The sequence below is a fragment of the Leuciscus leuciscus genome (assembly GCF_965113295.1).
Source record: "Leuciscus leuciscus genome assembly, chromosome: 23".
Lineage (NCBI taxonomy): Eukaryota > Metazoa > Chordata > Actinopteri > Cypriniformes > Leuciscidae > Leuciscus > Leuciscus leuciscus.
In genome coordinates, this window is record NC_138747.1 from 26,184,081 (window position 1) to 26,210,265 (window position 26,185).

General features: G+C 39.2%; 1 protein-coding gene across 1 annotated transcript in view; it reads right to left on the reverse strand.

Annotated features, from left to right (window-relative positions):
- Positions 1 to 26,185, reverse strand: part of ptprga (protein tyrosine phosphatase receptor type Ga) — a 259,858-nt gene that overhangs the window by 38,098 nt on the left and 195,575 nt on the right. The window contains exons 6-10 of the mRNA XM_082156366.1: positions 25,582 to 25,648; positions 13,846 to 14,003; positions 9,362 to 9,554; positions 3,062 to 3,246; positions 50 to 158 (exon numbers count right to left, since the gene is read on the reverse strand). Of these exons, the coding sequence (XP_082012492.1) occupies positions 50 to 158; positions 3,062 to 3,246; positions 9,362 to 9,554; positions 13,846 to 14,003; positions 25,582 to 25,648 (712 nt within the window). The remainder of the gene's footprint in view (positions 1 to 49; positions 159 to 3,061; positions 3,247 to 9,361; positions 9,555 to 13,845; positions 14,004 to 25,581; positions 25,649 to 26,185) is intronic.

The window sequence follows — 26,185 nt, forward strand, 5'->3', positions numbered from 1 at the left end:
GAATATCATTGGTAAAACTCTTTTTGTGTGTATAAGTGTAGCTCTGCACCTCTGAAGAGCATGCTCTGGCTGAAGTCACTGCGCTTGTCATTGAAACACACGGCCTGGACGCGGAACAGGTACAGCACATCCGCCGACACCGGTGTGATGACAACCTCCTGAAACACACACACACACACACACACAATGTTACATATACAGTACATACATGCCAGGATACGTCCAAAAAGTCCGCCTGTGATATGGAGGTGTGTTATCATCTGACGCGTCCAGTCAAAACACAAAAGAAGAGTGGTCGACACACACTCACATGCACTTTGAAGTGTGAACTCTCCTGACAGAGGTCTGGAGGATGAAGGTGAACAGCTTGTTCTCCTCTCCTTCGCTTGGCGGTAACACCTTTCTTCTCAAGTCATTAGCATTGAAAATAGACAGTCTCTATCAGTCTCTGCCTCACATAACATTCATTACCACCTAAAGCACCTCTGAGCTGCTCAGCTGGGACACAAAGACATTGGAATTCAGTGAGGTAGGCACTGATTTATTTTTAAAGGCTGCTTATATAATGTACGCCTTTATCAATAAATTATGCAACACTGTTAGGATCTTTCTGTGAACATATTAACAAAAATGTAGTGTTTAATGAAATTAAAGGACGCAAAATTGAATTAGTTTCTTTATTAGCTGTGTTTGCTTATTACTATTGTTCATACCTCGCTTTAGGGATCTGAACAAACACCTAAACCTAAATATTACACTCCAGTGTAATATGTTAAATAGATAGTTGTAATATGTTAAATTTCTTTCTTCTGCTGAATATAAAAGAAGATATTTTGAAGAATATGGGTAATCAAACAGTTGATGGGATCCATTGACTTAGTATTGAGAAAATACTATGGAAGTCAATGGGGTCCATCAACTGTTTGGTAACTGACATTCTACAAAATATCTTCTTTTGTGTTCAGCAGGAGAAAGAAACTCATACGGGTTTGGAACAACTTGAGGGTGAGTAAAAGATGACAGAATTTTCATTTTTGGGTGAACCATCCCTTTAATCTTAAACAGATTATGTGTAAAAGGAAGGACAAGATAATAAATCAGCTCTACTGAAACTGTAAGTAGACAAAATCTGAACAACTGTTTGAAGTGGGACTATGAATAAAGACTGTAAATGAAAAGCCTAAATGAAAAGAGTTCAATTGAAATATTTTAAAATGAGTTCAAAGGAGCTAGGAGCACTTCATTCTTATTGGTAGCTGAAATATTTGAAAAAAAAGAAAGAGCGTGTAAATGGCAGTGCAGGTAGGCCTTCAGCAGGTACACACTTGACAAACAAATCGACTTCGACAGTCAGGTATGGCCACCTTTTAACTCCATTTCCTTCATTGGTGCCTGTTTGAACCTCACGCAGGCAGCCTCATTTCATCTCTGAGAAATGAAGATTCAATACAATTCTAAGTGTATGAGCAATAGCCATTACCATAAGTCACTTCACCTCCCCGGGGTCTGCTGAAAAGTGCTGAGGGCTTGAGGGATTTGTAAATCTTGCACTAAGTAAATGGCGTCAGTTCCTCTCCAAATGCACCAACACCTTTCTGATTTATGTGAGTTCACTCTTTAAAGGACCCCGACTCAAATATTACTCTGTGGTGTTGGGTTATTATAAGTGGAAAGGAGTAAAAACTCTTTCTCTATTGATCTGGGAGGCAGTCCCTCAAAAATCGAGTCTGCCGCTAATTTGACCCAGATAGCAGCATCTTGGGACGAGAGGGGAAAATAAAAATGGAAATGAAGAACTTAAAAGAAAAGAGGGAGGAACAATGAAAAATAGAGAGGAATTTGGGAAAGGAGTGAATCTAATGATGATGTTCTGTAATGGGATGCAATGCCATTTTCAAATTGCACACTGAAATATTTGGGAACAAAATGAACAAAAATGACTTTTTTCTACTGTCTCGTCGCCTCGCACCCCCTACGGACTAGAGAATCAGAAATCTCAGCCTGTTATACATTTCACAGCCCACTGAGTGTGCTTGATAGAAAGTCAAGAGAAATGAGACTAAAATACATCTCCGCCTCTTAAACAGTTTTAGTGCATTAGTATTTTCAAATGGTGGGCCTCAAGGTCAGTGTCTACCGCTGCGACCCCCTGCTGACGACCTAAAATACAGACTTTATTCACAGTCACACTCCCTGCGCTCCTGCAAACACGCTCTAGCGGAGGAGAGATTACAGGATATTATCCACGAGGCATTATATCAACATCCTCACATTCAGACAGTGAGTTTCCCAAGAACAGACTGACACAAATCTGAAACCTGGAATGGTTATTGCTTAAGGACAAGCAGAAATCAAAATGAACTAATAAATTAGAAAAATTTATTACAATTGAATAAACGTATTTATAAAAATATTAGGAAAGTTAAAATCAAGTCCTATCCTATATATTTTTCTTTCTGAAAATTCAGTTTAACTAGGAAATATGTCACATTATGGAAGTTAAGGATGTTGAGAATGCCATTTCATGTGGTCTTTAAAGATGCTTATTTAATCCTTTGCTGGGTTTATTGTGAGATATTGTGGTATAGATGACCAATACAAGCACACAGAATCCCTCAACGATATTGGAAATATGTCACTTTATGGAAGTAAAGCACATTGTGAATGCTATATCATGCTGTCTTTAAATAATAAGTGGGTAAAAAAAATCAGTTTATAAATTTCACATCCCACTTATAAACTATATAAACATTTCATTAAAGTTAAGTGTGATAGAAATGCCATTTCATGTGGTCTTTATTTAATCATTTGCTGAGTTTATTGTGAGATTTTGTGGTGTAGATGACCAATTCAAACACAAAAAGCACACAGAACCCCTCACCAATATTTTTTCCCAATGAATATTCAGTTTCACCCATAAATATATCACATTACGGAAGTTAAGTGTGTTGCGAATGCTACTCCATGTTTTCTTTAAAGTATAACGTCATAAATAACTTATCATTTGTGAGACATTGATGACCATTACACACACAAAAAAAACCCCCATTAAACTCCTCACCAGTTTCTGATCACTCCCTTTGACGTACGTCTCCTCGAATGACTCGTCGTTTCTGGTCCAGCTGTAGGAAACGAGGTAGCTGAGGATGGGCGGATCGTAGGTGATCTCCGGACTGGACCATCGAACCACTAACGCAGTCTTGTTCATGTGCTGGACGTTCATGTTGATCGGGGCACTGCTGCATGCTGCGTGAAAGACGAAAAGAAGAAAAGTGTGTGTTTACCTCTTTGCCACCACTCTAACCTTGAGCTCCATTGGTGCCCTTAGATCCCACAGCCACTAGATGGCTCTATTAGACTACTGACTACATATACTTGGCTTTCACGTGTCCTGAATTGTGTCATGCCCTCTGTAAACACCAGCATCATCCAAGTTGCTGTTAATCTCCCCAGCAGAAGGTGTTTAATCACCGAGCGTGCCACAGTTTCTGGCGGCTAACAGCATGCGTAGGGGTGAGCTTCTATTCAGAGAGAAATCTGACAGAAGAAGCCCTACATTTTCTTTAGTTTTGGTGTTCCTAAAATGCATGCACACATTTGCAACACAGACAAGAGCACACCTCCACACAGTCAAAACACACTCCCTCCCACAGCCACAGGGGAGCCATTACATCCAAAACAATGCTAATTAAACTAATTCTACCATCACTCCTCTCTCCGAAGCCTCTATTAGCTCTAATCATGAGAGAAGTAATAGTGACTACAGCCGTAATCATACTGCATTAAGACTGGCTTTCACACAGATGGCATGCATTGATGATTATAGCACACAAACATGACTTTGACATTTGAGGATGGAAGCTTGTCCTTTAAATAAGACTTCATAGACATTTCAACAGCCTGCAGTTTATGGAAGAATTACGTTCAAAAGCTCATGAACATCCCAATTTGCATATTTGCAATTTTCATCCTAAATGGTATTCACGATTAAAATCAGCGGGTCTCAAATCATGGTACATCAAATATAGTGATCAAAAAAGTGTCCAGGTGGGACTATTAACACTGCCCACAACACCTTGAATAATGGAAGATGAATTAATGATGTTCTCTTCCGACTTTTTCAAAAGTGAGGAATGAGATGCCAATGCTGCCACATCAGATTTTATAATTCATATACCTAAAAGATAAACAATAATGCCTTGTAACCATAAACGCAAACAATGTGTAAAAAATTATTTTGCTGTCGTAATATGTCCTAAAACCTGCAGTGCTTTATTACTTACATGAACGTATGCACTTTCTAATCACTAACAAAATAGTGCAAATTACAAGAATTCAAATTAGGAAGCAGGAACAGGAACATGTGAGACCCTTAAAGACACCAACATCAATGCTCGGGCATGAATGTTCAAATACGAAATTGTCTGTTTAGACCAATGCATAAAAAATGATGCTTGTAGAAAAGCCGAAACACTGGTACACAGTTCTGCACCGCTGTTTGTTTCTTTATTGGATTTTATTGTCACAAAGAAGAAAGGAATTCCAACAGTATTGACTAGGTGTGTAACAATATATCGTGTCACAATATATCACAATACAAAAATGCAACAATATGTATCGTGGATAGTGACAATCTGTATTGTGTATAGTTCGCCCAAGTTTTATTGTCAGTTCTCCATTAACCTACCATATAATCGCAATAATATCGTATCGTGAGTTCAGTATCGTGATATGTATCGAATCGTGACATGAGGGTATTGCTACACCCCTAGTATTGACATGTTAATCTTGTTTTCAAACAGCTGTTCCCAAAAACAGAATTTTCACACTGAATGTTTGTCTGGGTGTGAGCAGGCCTTTAAATTGCAAACAATTGCAGGAACCACTTCCTGTAACCTTTTCAGCTACTTCCTACAGAAAGTACTAACTACAAATTAGTAGAAGTAGAATGTACAAACTAGAGGGTTTTACACATTCTCAACACCTTTGCATGATTCGTGTTAAATATTTTGGTACATTTTATAATGACAGATTTAAATATATTCCAATAAATCATCACAGGCAAACCCTGATCACAGCATTTCCTCCATCCATGTGTCTGTGCAATACTACAGTATATAACCCATTCCTGCTCGCTCGCCCCACTCAGAAACACAGTCGTAGAGGTTACTGCGCAAGAGTGCAGGTCTCTTAAGAGATGCAGAGAATCGTTTAATAAAAAGGCCATCTTTGGCCCTCCGGCTTGTTGACCATGGAGAGCGAGATTAATGGAGGGATATAGCAGGAAAGGAGAAAAGGTGGGAGCAGAAGTCAAATTATAGAGAAAGTGCAAACACGCCGTTAACCTTGAGCGACTCTTTCGAACAAGCTGACACATAAGACCAGTTTAAAAGAACAGTTCATCTGAAAAAGAAAATGCTATACCATTGGCTGGATAAAAAGGTTTGGAACAACATGAGAGTGAAAAAAATAAAAACAGGATTTTTGTGTACCGGTACTATTCCTAAAAATAAAGGTTCCAAAAGGTTGTTTTTTGTGTGTGTGCAATAATGCCATAGAAAAAACATTTTGGTTCCCCAAAGAACCTTTTAGTGGGACGTTCTTAAAAGAACAATGCTTTCCTTTCTTCTAACATTTTAATAATCTAAAGAAACATTTTCCACTATAAAGAACCTTTTGAGGAATGGAAAAGTTCCATGGATGTTACAGGTTCATCATGAAACCTAAGGAACTAAGCATTAGCCACACAAGAACAGCTCAGATTACATCTACTTTAGTTTGAAATATTAAAAAATATTAAATTGAGCATTTCCTACACGTGGGGATTGGAGCTGCATCAGAATCTCTACTATATTTTGGACTGCTGATAAAACCAGTTTGGCTGTTTCGCCTACTACGAGGGAAAGCTATGATCCAGCACGTGTTTTGAATTAATGGAAGCTGACAAAAAGTTCAGCTCCAGCCTGCAGGCACCATTGATATGCTTCTGTTCTCAGCCTCTATCACACTATTACTCCACCCTTTCATTCTTTTTTCCCTTATTCTATCCTTTCTGTTCCCTTTTTATTCTTCGACAACAGCGGACGGTGTCACAATCAATTTTTCACGGAGCTGAAATTAAACGCATAACCAGGGAGCGATAAGAGGAGCGGTTCTCTCTTCGTATTACAGAATTATTTCCAAGCACCCAAATTAATTATATTTCTGATTCAGAAGGCTCTGGAATCTGGGAAGCTGTTTAGGAGTTCCAGTGCAATTCTGGCAATCCAAATCACCTGGAGCTATTTGGACCCACGTCAACAAGCTGGTGGGACAGAGAGAGTTTAATGGAGAGTGCGGGTGGTCAGCTCTCTGTGTTTCTTCCACTACTGCCACTTTTGGGCTTGTCGACATTTAATTTGTCTATTAACAACAGTCCAACAGTGGATATTCACGCATCACAGAAGAACTATGGCATTTTTGATTTCCTTCCCTGAATCAATTTAAAATGCTATCTATAAAAAAAATAGACAGCCATTTTATTCCGACACAAATGTTTACAAATTAATTTCCATAACAAAAAGTAATGACATTGGAAATGACAACAGTGGAAATGACATTTTTAGAATAAAATGACTTTGTAGAATAAGTCACAATTTTATGTGATTTTTTTCCACACATTTTTCACAATATTACAAAATTACAGCTTTATAGGAAAGAACAAATGTAGTATTTGTCTCCATCTTTATCCCCTCTTAAGGCCGGGACACACCAAGCCGACGGTTGACCGTTGGGGAATGTCTGGCCGTTTTAGAGCGCCGATGGCTTAGTTTTTTCGCTGTGTTTTCGCACCGTTGGCTTTAGTCGTACGCTGTCTGGTTTTTTTTGGGGGCCAATTAAGCATGTTGACTCGGTGTTGGGCCGTTGGTGAGAGGAAGAACTCTGATTGGCTGTTCAGCTCAGCGAACGAGTCAATGCATGGAAATAAAAGCGAAAGTGACGAAAGCAAGCAAAGAAGTCAAGACTGTACAGACAGAAGGCTGTTATAATTTTACGTCATTTTCGAATGCACAAATATTTTCATAATAACATGAGCCGACGGGAATGAAGAAAGTGATCAGAGTGATTGATTTTCAAAATGATAAGCAAGCGCTGCTTTGTTTACGGTTTGTATATCTGCAGTTAGTTTCGGTTTCCCTTTTTGAATGACGAACATAGACTATTGATACCTTCTGATATAGACAGATATTTACTGACACACAGGCGCAGAACGCACATGATAGTTGACAGCCGCCTTTTGTCCTTTTGGTGTGTTCAAGCGCAGCTTTTTGTCCGAGACGCAGCCGAGGAGAGGCCACAACACAGTCGGTTTCATCGCCGCTAGATCTTTGACGTCAGCTTGGTGTGTCCCAGGTTTAAGGAACACTGTCTGGCCACGTGTAAATGTCGTCTCTTTACCCTGGCCAAGGTGATGAGGATGGTGTGCTCTTTCTGACCTGTAATTTGTGCACTGTGATCTGTATTAGAGCCGTTGGGAATGAGGGATTGTGCTTGGACCATGGATCACCAGGCAAGATTTTATGAACATGTGAGAGAACTGTAAATGAGAGGAGCTACCGCGGTATAATGCCAGTGCCAATCAATATCTGTTAAAGCCCTCAAGATATTCTGCTCGGGAACGTACAGAAGAGTGTGTAGGATGAATGTTTTGTGAATATGGGGTAAACAATCTTTGTTTGTGTTGAGAGGTAGTAGGGATGTGTGTGTGTTTGTGTGCTTAATTCTGTTTGCCAATCCATGTGTGGATCAAATGTTCCCTTGAGGAAAGCTTCATAAAGGGATGTAGAAATGGCAGTAAGGATGCTTATTAGTATGTTAGGATCCCTGTCACATGACCCACATCAAGACTTCAATGCTCTTCTCAACACAAGCGTCAAGTACCGCTGTGATCTCCACATGAAAAGTGACTTTACACGGTTGCTAGGCAGCAAAAAAGCGGGAAGTGTACATAGTAAATGGTGACAGAAAGGGGTAACATTGAAGTTCACACCAGGAAAAAGTCCTGGGGCCTGATGTATAAACGTGATGCACAAAATTGGTATAGAAATGTGTGTAAGCACATATCAGGATTTATAAAAAATAAACTAGGCGTAAATATGTGCACACCATACGGACACTCTTCATGGTAAAACTAGGCATTGTAAGCTCAATATATGGTTATTTCGGGGAGGAGACGGGGTGGAGAAGCATGGACGCACAATCTTCCGCTGACTGGATTTAATAAAGGGAATTTTGTGCCGGTTCTAGCGTTCTGGTGTTTTTTTTAGCTTTTGTGCGTACACACACTTTTAGGATGAAATCTACGGAAAGTTTATACATGAGGCCGCAGGTGTTTTTCTCAACGCAGTGTGGGATATAAAAATTTAGGCTTACAATACCAGTAAAAACAAATCAACAACTTATGTAACAAATAAACATAGTTGGGCTGTCAATAGATTGTATAATTCAATAAAAAAATGTTTACGCTAAAACATGTAGCAACATTTTTATAATTATTTTAATTATTGAGTTATGTATATATATCTAATGCAATTATATGATATACACTACTATATACTGTGTATATTACATTTTTATTACATGAAGAAAAATTGAGCTCAATACAAATACACAATAATTAAATAGTACAACAACTTCATATTAATATATGTAGGAAAATGTATTTAATTTAACATGTAAAGCCTGCAAACAACTTATTTTTTTAAACATCTCTTTTGGATTAGGATACATCTACTATAATTAAATAGTATAACAACCTCATATTGATATTTGTACAAAAATATTCATACCTATTAATTTTATTTTATTAATTTAAAAAACAAACAAAAAAACAATAAAAGCCAAAAGAAGGTCCCCACCATGATATAAAACAAATGTGTGTTTATGGAATGGTCCGATCATTTGTCGATTAAAGCAGGTGTCTACTGGAGCGTGTGAAGCAGATCTGTGGCGTACACAGAGGTGAGAAAAGCAGTGTGTCCTTGAAAAGCTGCAGTCTTGTGCATTTCCTGCGAGCGCGGCTGCCACACCGAGCAGAGAAATGAGCGAGAAAATAGGCAAGTAAAGACAGAGCGTCTAATGATACAATAGCAGAGGACGGCACCATATGCCACCTACTCACTCTCATTACACACACGCACCCCCACACACTGACGAGCACGCGTTCGCTCTCGTGTTATGCCATGCATTATAAGTAAGCACTAATGAGGAAAATCTGAATCTATTTGAATCTAAAGAGAGTCTAAAGCTTATGAATACAGTATCTGTGATGCAAAGCTATGATATATAAACATCAGGTTTATAAACAGGAGAGCCCGCCCACCTTTGGAAGCCTCTGTGCCGTACGGGTTCCCCAGGCTGTCAGTCAAGTCAGGCAGCCAAGCATCTTTGACTGCGGATTTGAAGACCTCTCGGTTGTCCAGACTCTGGAGTGGGCGGAAGTTGTTTCGCAGGTATTCCACGGATTTAACATGGTCCTGCTGTTCTGTGGTGAAGATGGAATAGAACGCCTCCAGCTGTGTGTGAGAGAGAGAGAGAGAGAGAGAGAGAGAGAGAGAGAATTCAGTATGTTTTCATATCTGTCTCTTATTTTTTAAGTAAGTCATCTCCCAAGATGCCCGGAGTGTCTTTTCCCTCCTTCAAAACTAGTGACTCAGAGGAATGTTATTTTAGCTCACAGGCTGATCAAAGACCAAAAACATGACCGACTGTCTGTCTTATTTCTGCCTCAGCCATGCCTCACTAACCTTCTGCCTCTCCTTCCCTCTCTTGCTTTCTGAAAACACTAAACTTCAGAAAGCCGAAACTGCACATCGGCCTTTTAATATTATATTAAATCCTGTGGGATCTGAAGTCATTTGATGGATCACTTTAAACTAAAACACGCTAGTATAAAGGATGTGACACACCAAGCTGATGTTAAAGATCTAGCGGCGATGAAAGCCGACTTTGTTGTCGCCTCGTCACGGCTGCGTCTCAACCAAAAGCTGCGCTTGAACACACCAAAAGGACGAAAGGCGGCTGTAAACTATCATGTGCGTTCTGCGCCTGTGTGTCAGCAAATATCTGTCTATATCAGAAGGTATCAATAGTCTATGTTCGTCATTCAAAAAGGGAAACGGAAACTAACTGCAGATATACAAACCGTAAACAAAGTAGCGCTCCCATCATTACATTTCCCATCAATATCAATCATGTTAATCACTTTCTACATTCCAATATTTCTTCAGCCCAACTAGAGCTGGCATGTAGAACACACCATGAAAACTAGCCCGACCTACGCTCACCAACAGGCTGATGTTAGTGTCACGGCCTCTAAGAAAAAGCCAAGGCTGAGTGTTTGGGAATCTGTGAGTTTGAGGCTGTACCATTGAGAAACAGTACTTGTTTTTGAGGACAGAAAGCTAAAAATGGTTAAACCTCCATTGGAAAACATCCTCAAAGGTTAAAATGGTTCATTCATTTAAGAAGAAAAATTTGATCCATCTTTCTTTCTTTTAAGTAAAGGTTCTTAGGTTCTAATAAAACTAAGGTTTGGATCAGGGTTGTTTTAGTGTTTCGAAAAGGTCGATAGATTTTATTTTTTATTTAAAAAAAAAAGAAAAGAAAAAAAAAAGAATCATCTTCAGCATTTTTTCACTTCTTATGACACCACAAACTGTTCCATCTGTCTGGAATTGTACCTTATTCAAAATAACACAATCATTTTAATTATAATTTTTATGTTAACATTTTATATTTAGAATATATAGTATTTAGAATAGTAATATCAGTAAACATTGATGTATGCAATAAATCAGCTAAATTAATAAGCATATCATGTAATTCTTTGATCAAATTTTTTAATTGAACCATACTCCTAGTTGCAATTATAATTAGCTTTATATAAAAACAACAGAAGTTTATGGTGTCATCACGTATAGCTAGGTAAACGTGAAAAAGCACACAAAAAAGAAAATGTGTGACACAAAAACAGCCTGAGCATCTGTGTCTGTTTTATTATCTGTTTCAGAATCCAAATGAGACTTCAAACGAGTACGCGAGTGTGCTCCGACACACATCTGAATATGAAAACTACATTCCCACATGCTGTACCTCTCCAATATCCCACCAAATCTGATCTGTGACATCATTTCCTGTGCTTTAGGGTCACACCGAAACCCGCTGCATCAATATGGTGCTCTCGGATAATCTCCTGATCACAATCCTCATCTATTAATCCCTCGTACGCCAAAACCTTGCTTCTAAACAGCTTACTGGGATTGGGCATCGGCTACAAAAGCACGTCTCTCATTGTGTACAATTCTTAGCGCTGTAGTAATCCGGGACAGATGTGTTTGTGTGTGTGTGTTTATGAAATGACTGTGCATCATGGGTATGAAGGTTAAGTAATCCCTGGTGGGAAATCACAGCAACAGGGCCATTCTGGGTCACACATCTGTGTGTGTGCGTCACTGCTCAAAAGACATGTTGGAGTCTGATGGTTGAGTAATCCCTTATGGCTAACCACAGCAACAGGGCATTCTAGGGGCAAATGGCAAGACGTGTGTGTGTGTGTGTGTGATGTCCACCTATGCTCCAGATGTTGCAAATGCAGTAGACTGGCTGAGCATCGATCGTGTCTTAAAGCGCCCCAGAGCTCAGTCTGTCAGTCTCTGTGACCTACTTCCTGCTTTGATGAAGAACAAAGGAGCAAGAAAAATGGGGAGTGAAGGACAACCGTCTTCCTCCATAGACTCACTTATATCTGCCTCAGCAGTGTTTCCTTTTAAACAAAATCACCCAGAGATGAAAGGGAACAAAAGAACTTTAAGAGGTGTCAAATGAGAGCAGAAAGCTTCTCTGGGCAGTGTTTACAGCTCTAAGGAAGGGACTGTGTCTTCCTGTTAAACGCTCGGTGAGCTGTGACCCGTTCACGGATCACTTCCTGCAGTTTTGCTCTGATGGGCTCAGAACATTTGGATACTGATAGTGACTCACACATCTGACAAAATCTGGGCTATGACTGAGCAGATTGTACAGTGATTATTAGGCTATAGGTAAAGTCATGCAAATGCCTTCATAATGCATCATAAATGACTTAAACTTTAAGACTTTTGTCCATTGTCCAAACAATGTGAAAAACACACATTTTAAAAATGGACTAACCTGTTATAATTACCACTAAGAAGCCCATCATGGGGGCACACTTAAAAACAGCACTAGACATGGCACAGGCGTCATAGCAATTCGTCTGAATGTGTGTGACTATAGTGGCGTGTGCTTTAAAGGTGAAGAATTGAAAACCCAACGTTTCCCAGAGGGGTTTTGCTGTGCAAACTTTAGCTACCAGCTAAAGCACAAGATGCTATCAGAATGCGAATTAAAGTGCCGCCAGTAAAAAATATCAATAATAGTAATATCAATAATAAACAAAATAGTCAATATCATTAACAATTTGTCCATTAGTCAACCATTGTGACCAACGAACTCTCATGAAAACTAGAATATTCCGTTATTGTATGACTTGGATTGTACGAACACGTATGAAATTATACTGTATGTTTTTTTTTAATTGTGGTTAGGTTTAGGTTTTGGTCATGCATTTTATGTGTCTTCCTCTTGTCTACCTCGCTGACAAGTTTCCATGAATTTCAAGTGGACAAAAATGATGTATTTTCAGTATTGCGTTGGCTGAACATTCAACAATCAGGTACATAATAGAATGGCACATCAAGCCTTATTCAAGTTAAACGAGCAGAACAAAAGTACCTGTAAATAATTCGTAAAACCATTAACGAATTGTGCAATAATGGTTTTACGAATGATTTAGAGTTGGTGCTTCCGTCCATCACGTCTCGTTTTAGAGTGTTAAGTTAAATGTGTTCTCTGCCTGTCTATTTCTTTTTAAAATATAGATTTTATCGTTACAGCCTTACACCATACCGTTATAAATCTTGAAATGACTTTGAAATAACATGAAATCTTACATGGCCGGCCGGATGAGTTTTGTACAGATGTCCTTTGATCTTTTATATGTGAGAGCAAAGCCTCATGCGGTGAGATCAGAAGCCGCAGAGAGGCCAGAGATGGATTGGTTTCTGATGGAGAACAACCTTTGTCAACAGCCACTGTGTTCCCTGCCTGTACATTATAAACATTAGTCCCCACTTATCACATCTCTCTTTGTTTGGTATCTGAGTCTAACAGTGGTGATTTCTGCTCTAAAACCAAGCTTCTTTCCTCTGTACTTTGGAGTAAACTCATCAGACCTTCACATTGCTCTTCATGCAGCCTGTTAGCATGAATATGCCCCATTTTTGGCGGTTGGTTTTGTTCTATCACAGTGTAAAAGCTCAGTTTGAGAGTATTTCTTATCAATCAGAGCTCAGAAACATTGCCGAGAGGGAGAACAGGATGTATGTGTGCAAGCATGGCATACAAATGGAGAGGCATGAGTTAGTGTTGTGAAAGTCTGAGGTCTTTTAAGGTCCATTCGAACAATAATGGGTATTATACACACTAGTGTATTCTATTATTTATCATACTGTTTAGCTCTTGTCCCAAACCCCAGGTGTTTTTTGTGAACTCTTGTCTAATAAATTTGTAACGGTTTTAACTCCTCAGACTTCTAAACTGGGTCAGTCGCTCTGTTTAATGAGAATTTTGACTTTGTGCTTTGCTTTGAATAAAGATGCATAATAAGTTCCCAACCTTGTTTGGTATAATTCGGCATATGTCTTAAAATATTTTTATTAAATTTTTTTTTACCCTCGACTAGCATGAATAACTTCAACACCCCTACATATGTGTGGCAGAGAGACTCACCTGTTTGTAGGAGAGGAACACAGGCCGACTGAAGATGATCCACTCCACCACTTTACTGCAGGGGGGGGTGGTCAGAGAGCCGATGTAACGGTAGTAGCTCCCGACTGAAGACGGCAACAGGTCTCGGAGCACGAAGGGCTCTAGAAATGTCTCTTTCTCTGGAACAACAACAAAGAACATGTTGAGAACAAGATTTTAGAGGTTGTTGGTTAGTAGTGGTTGTATAAAGGCGGAATAATTAGTGCTGATGCTTATATTGTTAGGATTTTTAGCAGGATTCTGATTCTTCTTAACTCTTTCCCCGCCATTGACGGAATTATCCGGCTGTCTGTGTTTTCACTGTTGTACACATCTTCTAAAAGAGTACTGAATCTCCTGATTAAAACACAGGCGAAGAACAAGCAGAAACAAGCGATAGCATACAGGTATGTAAAATAACGTGATCATCAACATTAAACCGCATACATCATTCCCGAATGAAACGTCGACCCAGGACGAACTTTAGGACTGTGAAGCTTTGGGGGAGTTGATGGACTCTATCTAATTCATCTGTGTTTTGATCATCGTTCTGAATCTGATCTGGATGTAGTCTTTGACAAAAACGTGACTTTCTCAGCTTTTTGCTCAAAATGGTGTTTTTATAAAAAAATGTATGAAACTTGCCCACATTCATATGTTGATAAATATACTGCTGATATTTCATGTTCAGATATATTTATACAACAAAATATTCTGGGGGCCAGAATTTTTGTGAAAATTATCAAAAATGCTGGCACTGATGGCAACTAAAAAAATAAATAAAAAAAACCTGGCGGGGAAAGAGTTAATAGATCTAGAACCAAATCTTTTAGTAATTGAGATTTAAATGACTTGGGGAATTGAATGGAATCCAATAATAAGCCTTAACTACACATTTCCTTTAGAAAGTATAAAACTCTGGTTATGAAACTTTTTTATTCATTTATTTATTTTAACAGCGAAATGGAGCAGCTGTAACTTTGAGATTAATCTCTGATTTGTCCTGGAATGGTTTTCCTCCACTTGTTGTGTCTGTTGTTATTCCAAAAAGGGACATGGGCCAGACTAAACGTTCAAGCTGTGGATGAGTTGTGCGTTTAGCGTTTTAAAGCCACTCAATCCTCGAGAGGACACAATCTGCAGATTTCTACCCATAATCCTCCTCTGATTGAAACGCTTATCAGTTCCATCCAACAATGCCTGCCCAACATATGGCTGGCCTGGCGACATGATAAAACCAAAACCGCTTTCAACTTGAGTGTTTCTTGTTCTGATTTTCAAATGCTCAAACATTGTGCCTGAAATCAAGATAAACAGATGCAGAACGCTGATTGGTTTGATGCGAAGCGAGGATGATGCACAAAGAATAAAGTATCTTGCCAGCCCACTGACCCATTTTCCAAACCTAACATTGGGAAACCTGCTCAGAGGAGCTTAGCATGCAAATGGCATTTGATTTAGAAATCAAATTCTGCACATTTGATAATAGTCCAGCCGGAACAGTCCAACCCTTAAAAATGCAGTGTTGACACTGTCTGTCCCGTCGTTGGGTTGTTTGTGCGATTCTGTATTGACAATCAGAGTGGCGACGGCCAGGTAAATGGAGACTTCAAAACGTCCCTGGAAGACTGAATTAATGGACTTGTAATGCATTCTGTAGAGAAACATAGACCTCATTTCACTGTTTTGATTTATGCACCCCAGAGAAGTGATTCTTGGTTGAGCGAACAGTACTTGACGACTGGTGTGGCGCGAGGGGACAAACATGAACTCGCAACGCACAACGCCACTACCAATCACAGCAGGGTTTAGAGATACTGCAATCTGATAGCCGTCTCATTATCACTCACCGAGAGAGAGAACAAAATAAACAGAAGCATGCGCTCATTTATATGCAGCCGGGTGGCTAGTGTGTAAATGGGAAGGCTAACATGCCTTGTGTTGTGTGTATATTGAAGTTAAGGTTGAATGAATGGTAATCCCCTGAAGGTTGGACTGGGAATGAAGAGCTAGAGAGAGAGAAGCTTTTGCTGTGCCTCAGTGGCATGGTAATGGATGCCACATAGCGCTTTTCTGTCACACGCACACACAGCCACAGGGCAAACACTCCAGTCACACATCCGTGTCTGAACCCAGCACGCCATGGACTCTCTCCGCCACACGCAGTCCCGCCGCCCAAACGTCCGTCATGAGGTTACATCAGCTGCCTCACACTGGGAGTCTGTGCAGAGCCAGTGCAAGAGTAAGGAAATGTTGATATTGTGGGCTACTTTTAAGGCACAATTTCTGATGGATAAAATCAAGCCCCATTATTGTGAACGCTGTTTTATGTTTAATGGGGTACTTTCTTATCATTTAACATCCCAGGTGTATACATCTTTCCTTTTTCAGATAAACACAAAGATTCTTAGAAAAATAATCAATTTCTTTGAGTCCACATAATGCCAGAAAATGGAAGCCCACACTATATGCAAAAAAGTACAAACAGTCATCATGACGGTAATCCACACAGTACAACCCCAGTGGATGAATCAATGGATTTTGAAGCAGAACGGTAGGTGTGTGTTAAAAATAATAATATTTTAAACTAATTTTTACCACACACACACACACACACACACACACACACACACACACACACACACACACACACACACACACACACACACACACACACACACACACACACACACACACACACACACACACACACACACACACACACTCACTCTCACACTCACACTCACACACTCAATAAATGGTGTGAAATCAGTGTGAAGACATTGATTCATTCACTGGGGTTGTATGGATTACCATCATGATGGCTTTATGTGCTTTTAGGAACATCAATCTTCTGGATTATTTTTCTACAATCTTCACATCTGGGATGGCATGATGAGAAAATGACGAGAGAATTAGCATTTTTAGATAGAGTAACAAAACTTTAGCAAACAAGAGGCCATATTGTACACTGTTGTAGCATTGTAAATACACTTATACTCATTGGCGTAACTTCGTTTTAAAAAGTGGGTGGGACATTGCTAACACAATGCTAAATCATAAATCAGATGTATGTACAATAACATTACGATGTCCAGCAATCGATTTAAATAGTATATTGGGTTTAATTTGTCGTTTAATGAGGTCTAATATATGTTGTTAGTGGCAAGAATTTTCACGTGAATAAATACATAGATCCGACTATTTTAAGCGTGTATTTAAATGGTCCAGTGGGAGAACTTTTCCAAGCGTGTCAGAGGTTCTGGTTTCTAATCCGCACTTGTATAGGTTTTTTTTTCTTTTTCTCATCAAAACCGATTATGTTTATCAGTGGTTGTATATCAGGCAGGGACACGTTTGTGTGCATTTTGTTTTGTAATTTCACCGGAACGAATAGAGAGTCTCCACAACGGATTGAAGCGCGCATCCGAGTGAAGACTGTGTGTGAGCCACAAGAGAACACACCACTGATCGCAGCGGCAACGAGCGATTTAAAAAACAACACATTTCAGCGCTAGATCGCCTCTTATTTAACAAACGAACGAACAAAATGAATGCTCTGCTAGTTAACTGGAGATGTTTTATTTATTTGTATTGGTACATGCGAGATGTTTCAAAAGTGGTGGGAACCAAAAACAACATCATTACGTTTTAAATGTCCATTTTCTGCCCTCTCTCTGACCATCATTTTTGTTACTCTATCTTTAAAACTTTTATATTTAATGAACTCTATTATGATTGGCTTAACTCTTCCCGCGTGAAAGCTATCGAATTGTACCAAAATGTAATTTACAATGAAGTTCATGAAGGCAGGCCAAGTTACTGAATACTAAATAAACCCTAATGTTAATGTGTGGGTCATCACTTTTTGGTAAACAATCCAACAATTTGGTATATAAGAGTGGCCGCGGTTCCTGCCTTAAAGCAACTTACTACTTGGTGAATGTTATATCGCCTTATAATATTCATGAGCCAATGTGAGACTCCTAAGACTGCCCTTCTGGCTTTTCCTATGTCATAAATGTGAAAATTTCTGATCAAGTTGCTTTGTTTCTTAGTCTAAGTGGACTGGAGACAATCTACATTGTACATCATCATACTCTGAAAAAGCAAGGAATTTCTTGTTATCCATTATACATCCTCTTAAATAGCTTTAATAACTCTGAAACTACGGACATGAGCGAACCCGTGAGCGAAGCTCTATACCAGGGGTCTCCAACCTTTTTTTCATTTGAGAGCTATACTTTTTAAACTTGTGAAAAGTATTAAAAGTGGCTGAGAGCTACTCATGTAATACAATACTTAAATCTCTTAAATAATGTCTCATAACTCTCATATTAACAACTATCCAAACTGTTTTAGACCTAAAAGAGTTTTTGTAGGCCTATATATGCCACCCTTAAATGTCAGAGAAAAGAACAGAATCAGAGAAAAAAAAAATTATACAAAATTGTACGTTGCATATTATACTGTAAAAACACATAATTATAGTTGATTTTAGTTGATCATAGTTGATCATAACTAGAGATGAAATGGCATGAACATTTCATTTCATGATTATAGTGACCAAAATGATCACAGTTATCACATAATCCTGTTTAAAAAGTAGTAATATTACACAATGAAATCAATTCACCAAGTTTTATATTGAAAACTAGCAAATAACAAATAAAATTAGCATCAATATGAACTTTTTGTGTGATGATGGCCAGATATTAAAGGAGTGTCTTGCAACATGTTATCTACTAACATGTACAAGTTTTGACAAAAAAGGTTTTATAAAAAGATAAACCTCACATATTTCAGCCTTTAAATCATTTTATAAAAAGAATGAGTCAAAAAAGATAAATTACTGACATTTACAAAACACATTAGCTTATATTTGATTATTAATAGTAAAATTCGGTCCGATTTTCCCGTGGCGTCTGTCGTTGCTATGCAACCATGCACTGCGCTCTCAACAATGACAAAGAAGTTTTAGTAGCTAATGAATTTCCACCACCGAAAAACGCTTGCTGTGGCTCTGCTACAAGATTTATTTACGGAGAAGAGAAAAACACCCGTAGTGTTTGGGTTTGAGCACTATGCATTTACTAAATGAGCACTGTGCCGCTGTTTGTCCGACTGTTTGTACTGTACTGTATTTTATTTAATTTTTCTAAACTGTTTTAATTATTCTTATTTCTTTTTCTTATTTTAATTTCTTCTATGTAAAGCACTTTGAACTGCCATTGTGTATGAAATGTGCTATATAAATAAACTTGCCTTGCCTTGGGTGCACTCCCATCCTTCATGTTGACTGAGCTTTCAATGTTGTTTCGGAAAGGGTGAAGCTGATTGGTTGCTTCTTCTCACATGACCTGCGGTGCGCTTGCGGCATTCTGAAAACTTGAGCGCGCAAAAGACGCGATATGTGAACTTGACTATGAGAACCTACTGTTGGCGAGCTACCTCCAATCAGGCCATGAGCTCTATACAGACCTCATTTGTCCTCGCCACTGACGTTAAAATGACTTCATGAGAGATTCATTAAAGCCAGCTCATGTCACGTCAGGCGAAAGAACAAAAGCTTACATCCTTGAATTAAGGATTCGCAAGTAACATGTTCCCAGAGGGCCTGTATAATGTGCCTGCATGTGTTGCCTCAACTCAAACTCCATTGTAATCTGTTTAAAGCAAAGGCAAATGCACTGATGTTCACACTGGGCCGTTCTCACAGAGTGCACGCTGTCTTCTAATATACGGCATGCCCGCTTCTAACATATGGTTAAATATTAAGAGAAATTATCTTATAGGAGCTTAATGGATGATCACTTAACAAGACAGCTCTTCTCTTCCACCAGCTGAGGGCTTTAAATACAGCGTGTAAAATTCTTCCTTGTGCTTCTCAAAATGGATGCATGCCTCTTAAGAGCTAACATTACCCAGACACTGCTTAAAATCTTCATATTTAGTAGTCAGAGTGTGGAGAAAAAGGTTTAAGAATTCACATACGGCCGCATCAGTGTCATTTGAGCTGCAAATCATTTGTTTCGGTTTCCTATGTGTAGTGTACATATGTGGCAGAAGATCGGCAGGTTGAAATTATAGGCGTCTGAGCACTGACACCGGAGACACAGCTCTGAATGTGTGTAGACCCCCTGCTCCTATCTGTCTGGGATAAGAAGAGAGAACACAGCTCTGTCCTACTCCCGCAGAGAAGACACACACACACACACTCCTCCACACCGCCCCCTACTCTAACCCTACTGAGCAAACAAGATCAACACACTCCAGCAAACAGGCCGCAGTAGCCTGACTGGTGTGGAAAGACTCGTAGTGTATCATTTGAATCAAAGGGTCAAGGTTTGGCTGTAGATACTGTAACTAGACCAATACGGGACAAAAAGCATCTTTCTTTATTGATGAGCATTCAAAAGTAGCTGTATATTCTCAGAAAATATTATTTTAGAAAGCAACCGGCAACATATCCTGTTGACCTACGATAGAGGGAACAGAGAAGGGTTGGGAACTGAATTTCTTGCTCTGACAGAGTTTCCTGCACTACTTACTGTATTCAGCTGGATACACTAAATCTACAGTGTGGAACATAAGGCAAGTCCAGTGCAGTTTAATTGACAAATTACTCTTATGAGCTTGTTCTTTTTAGTAAATAATAGACATAGCACAACCAATGTAGCCTGATTCCTGAACAAATTCAGCACATCCAGTTTGTAACTAAAGGTGCAGTGACATTAACAACATTTCGGTGAAAATTTGGGGGCAACAAGGTTAATATCAATAGCGTAGTGATGTAGCACGGTCCAAATAGAAGATTCTTTCAAACCAAGCAGCTTTCTGTTGGTCAACGCAGTGAACTGATGTGACCAACTTGAACTGGTTGTGAAATCTGGTCTTTCAGAAATCTTCAAAAAACTACTGTCAGGATTTACTACAGACACGCAATGATTGAAATGATGAAAATTAGGGCTGAAAAGGCATGGACAGTTATTTTTGCGGCTGACCTTATTTAATATGCATTTGTAAGAGTTTCCCCTCAGACGAAAAATGTATGGGAGGACAGTATTTAAATGAATCAAGCAAGGTGATTTACTAAGGTTTGCAGCATTATTTACCACCCAAAAAAGCATGTCTAAAACCAGACGCTAATTTGCGCTGCTCTTGGTAGATTGTGTTGGTCATTATGTAAATTATCCGGCTGTGTCTGTGTTCTTTAATTTGCGTGTTGTCAGTAGATCAAATGCAGAACTTTCAACTCCCATCTGCGTTTTTTTGGGGAATTGCGCTTTCATTCTAATATGCCGTTTGATAAATCTGGTCGTAAAAGCCTTGTCAGTAGTAATTTATAAAAATAAATGAATGAAATGTCAAGTTTTGCTTGTTTAGAATTTGGATTTATCAAAGGCTAATTATTGAATTGCATTTATCGCACCTCAAAAAAGATTATTAAAAAAGAATAAGTCTGTGTAAATACACCTTTTGGAACTGTCAAAGAACCAGATTTTAAATAAAACATTTTCAAATATTATATTTTTCGTGTCTCATCCCTAGACCTGAGCTGCATTGAGACACCAGAAGAGTTCTTTAAACCACATAAAACACCATAGCAACTGCATAACCTCATCCTGGCAACATCCTAGAATCATAGCAGTGACTTTTGCAAGTGTGTGGATGACTCAGAATGTCAGAATATGTACAAATTGAGTTAATCACCATCTTCAAATCTTGGTAACCTCATCAATGTCATCAGATTTAGCATCATCATCTTCGTCTTCTGGCAGCAGGTGGAGGCAGAACTATCTTGGTGAAATTCCTTTTGAGTGGGAGCCGTTTAAAGTGAGTGCCATTATTACACTGCATTAGAGTTGATCTCTTTGTCAGAATGGCAGTGCGATGCTTTTAGTACCACGGCCGCCCGGATTACACCACAACTTCGTCATTCTCTCTCTCTCTCTCTCTCGCTCACTTTCTACGACTGTCTCAGTGGGCAGCACAAATCGCAGGCCGGTAATTACCATCAAAGCCTCGCCGTGCCTTTAAACTTCGCACGGACACATAGAGAGATGTTCCTGAGATGACTGAAAAGCAGGCAGAACAAGAGTATATTAACTAAGAAACCTTTAAAGATGTCAATTTACTCTGTCTGAATCATCGACAGACCTCGCTGTTTCATCTTAATATTCCAGAATATACAGTCCAGTTCATGCTGGGAGCAGTTGGTGGTGTCTTCATCATTTCAGAGCTTTTAATGTCTGGAAGCAGACAGAAGGAACATTAAGGGAAACTATTCAATGACTATTAGGGGGTCAACTTACATAAGGTTGAAGGAGCAGTCAGTAAGAATGACAGCTAGTGGTCGAAATAGGTACTACAGTCCAAACTCAAAATATCGGAGATCATTGTTTCTCCCGCCCCTCCTCCTCAGACTCAACGCTCACGCGGGTTGCACGTTTGAGGACACGCAACAGGAACGAGCGCAATTTGTTGCCGAGGAGACTTACACACTGTAAAGTTGATTTATCCGCGTTTTAATATACTCTCGTTCTTAGAGATTTTTAGATGATACCGAGGCTTTTTAGGTTGTGTGGAATCTTCAATCTCTGACCCAGTTTGTTTGCTGGCTGCAATACGCTGTGTTTCAAGCCAACTGGCATCCCGGGGTGTCGAAATACTATTGGGTGAACTGGCAGTGGGCGAGATCACACAGACCAAAACAAAAACGGACTGACAACACGGAACGTGTAAAATAACAAGTAAAATAACTGGCTGTAGAGGTGTTTTTCAGAGAAACGAGAATGTGAACTTAGCATGTTTCCTAAATATCTGCAAACAAATAATGGTATTTTTATGCTTTAGTAGAGTGAAAAAGTTACATACAGCATCTTTAAAAAAAGGTCATTTCGGGGGGTACAATCATCTTGTGAAAAGATGATCTTTTGGTGCCCCTAGCACAGTTAACATTTCACATCTTAAAGGGGATGAATGTCATAATAAAAAAAAGCACTTTCTCCAATATCATTTTAATAAACAAAGAGAACAATAAAGAATAGGTTAATTTACAACAGAAAGTGTAACACTGTGTCTGAGCATGGCGTGAGTTTGGGGGTGAGGCTACCTGGAAAGTGGTTAAACAGCCCACCCTTACAAAAAAGTAGTATGATGGACAAATAGTAGCTTTTGGTACTTTTCTGTTTGTATCAGCTTGCAATTCCTTAGACTAGCACCACTTTTGTTCATCTAAGTGCCTACCTTTCCTGCTATCACCTGACAACAGAGATTGCCAATCAAAAACACAAGTAGAAAATTACACACATTCTCAACAAAGCTAGAGACAAAATGAGTAGATAATGTGTTTGTGTACGCATGTATGGGTGTTTGTGTGTTTGCCAGCCTGGATACATAACTGTGTATACTGGTATATACTGTGTGTGTATATATACACCCACCTAAAGGATTATTAGGAACACCATACTAATACTGTGTTTGACCCCCTTTCGCCTTCAGAACTGCCTTAATTCTACGTGGCATTGATTCAACAAGGTGCTGAAAGCATTTTTTAGAAATGTTGGCCCATATTGATAGGATAGCATCTTGCAGTTGATGGAGATTTGTGGGATGCACATCCAGGGCACGAAGCTCCCGTTCCACCACATCCCAAAGATGCTCTATTGGGTTGAGATCTGGTGACTGTGGGGTCATTTTAGTACAGTGAACTCATTGTCATGTTCAAGAAACCAATTTGAAATGATTCGAGCTTTGTGACATGGTGCATTATCCTCCTGGAAGTAGCCATCAGAGGATGGGTACATGGTGGTCATAAAGGGATGGACATGGTCAGAAACAATGCTCAGGTAGGCCGTGGCTTTTAAACGATGCCCAATTGGCACTAAGGGGCCTAAAGTGTGCCAAGAAAACATCCCCCACACCATTACACCACCACCACCAGCCTGCACAGTGGTAACAAGGCATGATGGATCCATGTTCTCATTCTGTCATTCTGACTCTACCATCTGAATGTCTCAACAGAAATCGAGACTCATCAGACCAGGCAAAATTTTTCCAGTCTTCAACTGTCCAATTTTGGTGAGCTCGTGCAAATTGTAGCCTCTTTTTCCTATTTGTAGTGGAGATGAGTGGTACCCGGTGGGGTCTTCTGCTGTTGTAGCCCATCCGCCTCAAGGTTGTGCGTGTTGTGGCTTCACAAATGCTTTGCTGCATACCTCGGTTGTAACGAGTGGTTATTTCAGTCAAAGTTGCTCTTCTATCAGCTTGAATCAGTCGGCCCATTCTCCTCTGACCTCTAGCATCAACAAAGCATTTTCGCCCAGAGGACTGCCGCATACTGGATGTTTTTCCCTTTTCACACCATTCTTTGTAAACCCTAGAAATGGTTGTGCGTGAAAATCCCAGTAACTGAGCAGATTGTGAAATACTCAGACCGGCCCGTCTGGCACCAACAACCATGCCACGCTCAAAATTGCTTAAATCACCTTTCTTTCCCATTCTGACATTCAGTTTGGAGTTCAGGAGATTGTCTTGACCAGGACCACACCCCTAAATGCATTGAAGCAACTGCCATGTGATTGGTTGATTAGATAATTGCATTAATGAGAAATTGAACAGGTGTTCCTAATAATCCTTTAGGTGAGTGTATATACATATACTTGCAGAGACAGGTATTTTTACATAGTTTGTACATAGTTTACATGTGTCCGTTCAAACACAAGGAGACACGAAAGAGGAATCAATTCGGTGTTCGCGAGCTATCCTAAACGCCCCTTTCTGTAGCTATTGTTCCATCAGCCTGTTTTTATGTGCATTTTGAAGTATCGCATCAGAAACGATAGGAAAAAAAGGCAAATTTCGATTTTTTTGAATTTTGAATAATGGGAGATAGATACGCATTTGCCGAATAAATTTGACATAGCAAACATTAAACCCACGTGAATAATTGTCTGTTACCACTGATGGTGTTTTATTTACTGTTGGTTACCAAGTTACCAATACCACAGTCATCCGTTCGAACAACTTGATGGAAACGCACCTAATTCGCATTTGTTTATGTTCTTTTTTTTTTGTGAACTTTGAAAAGATTCAGTTTACGTTTGGATGGAAACCCAGCTTGTGTGTGCGCGCTTCGGGTGTGTGCAGCTGTAAGTATACAGATAAGAGCGTTAAATCAAATTCTCTTTCCCCTCTTCTTGCGCTTGAATGGTTTAAAATCGATTATATGTGTAAATTGTAAAAAAAAAAACGTGGGGCCTGGTCCATACGGATTACGGATCAACTGCGATCCGTTGCATCCCTAATTGGTTAAAATCAATAATGAAAATAATCGACAACGAATTTGATTATCTGACCGTCTGTCCATCACAACGCTTTACAGTAGTGAATAACACATTTCTATGGACAAAACACATACGTAAAATAGCAGAGGACAGAGTGAGCTGCTGCGGGAAAGGTGCAAAAACATGAGCAAGCTTTATATTACAATAAGCGCATCAAACAAAAGCATTTACTATGGCTTGTACATGAAGTTTTGGTGGTGTTTGTGTTTGATTTGATTCCAGGATGTAGAAGACACACTGGTCATCAACAAATTAGTAGTTGTTGCCAGAACAATTAACAAATGCATGTGACTAATAAAAAACAACACATCATAAATTTCAATACTAAACCCTCAACCTAAAATAACCTATTCATGAAACATCTACTAACCGTGATGCACCACTCCTCTTAGACCATGAATGATCGGATCTACTGCAGGATTGTCCTTCATCCCCACCTGAGAAAGAGAGAAAGAACACAAATAAACAATAATGAGTTTCCAATTCATGTTGGATGTAATACAGACAAACAGATAGATATAAGGATAGATAGATAGCTAGATAGATAGATAGATAGACAGACAGACAGACAGACAGACAGATAGATAGATAGATAGATAGATAGATCATTTATGATACAGAAAAAACCTGGTAGATAGCTGATGTCATACAAGCAAAATGATTGCAATCACACACACAAACACACACACACTCGCATAAGAGAACTCATTATGCCTCACACCCCCACAAAAGCTGCCTGTGTTTGAGAAGCATCTGAACTGACTGAATTGTTGAACACAGACAAAAGACTCCAGTACGCAATAAAACCTGAAAGAGGGAAGCCATAGTACTGACCTTTAATGTGAGTATATGTGCCTTAGCAAAATGGACTGATAGCTTGCTCAGTGCTGACTATATACAAAAATAAAATGGTTTGAAAATAATTTGAACAATCTTGATTCTAAAAAAAGCACAGATCAGGTAAAATCCATAAC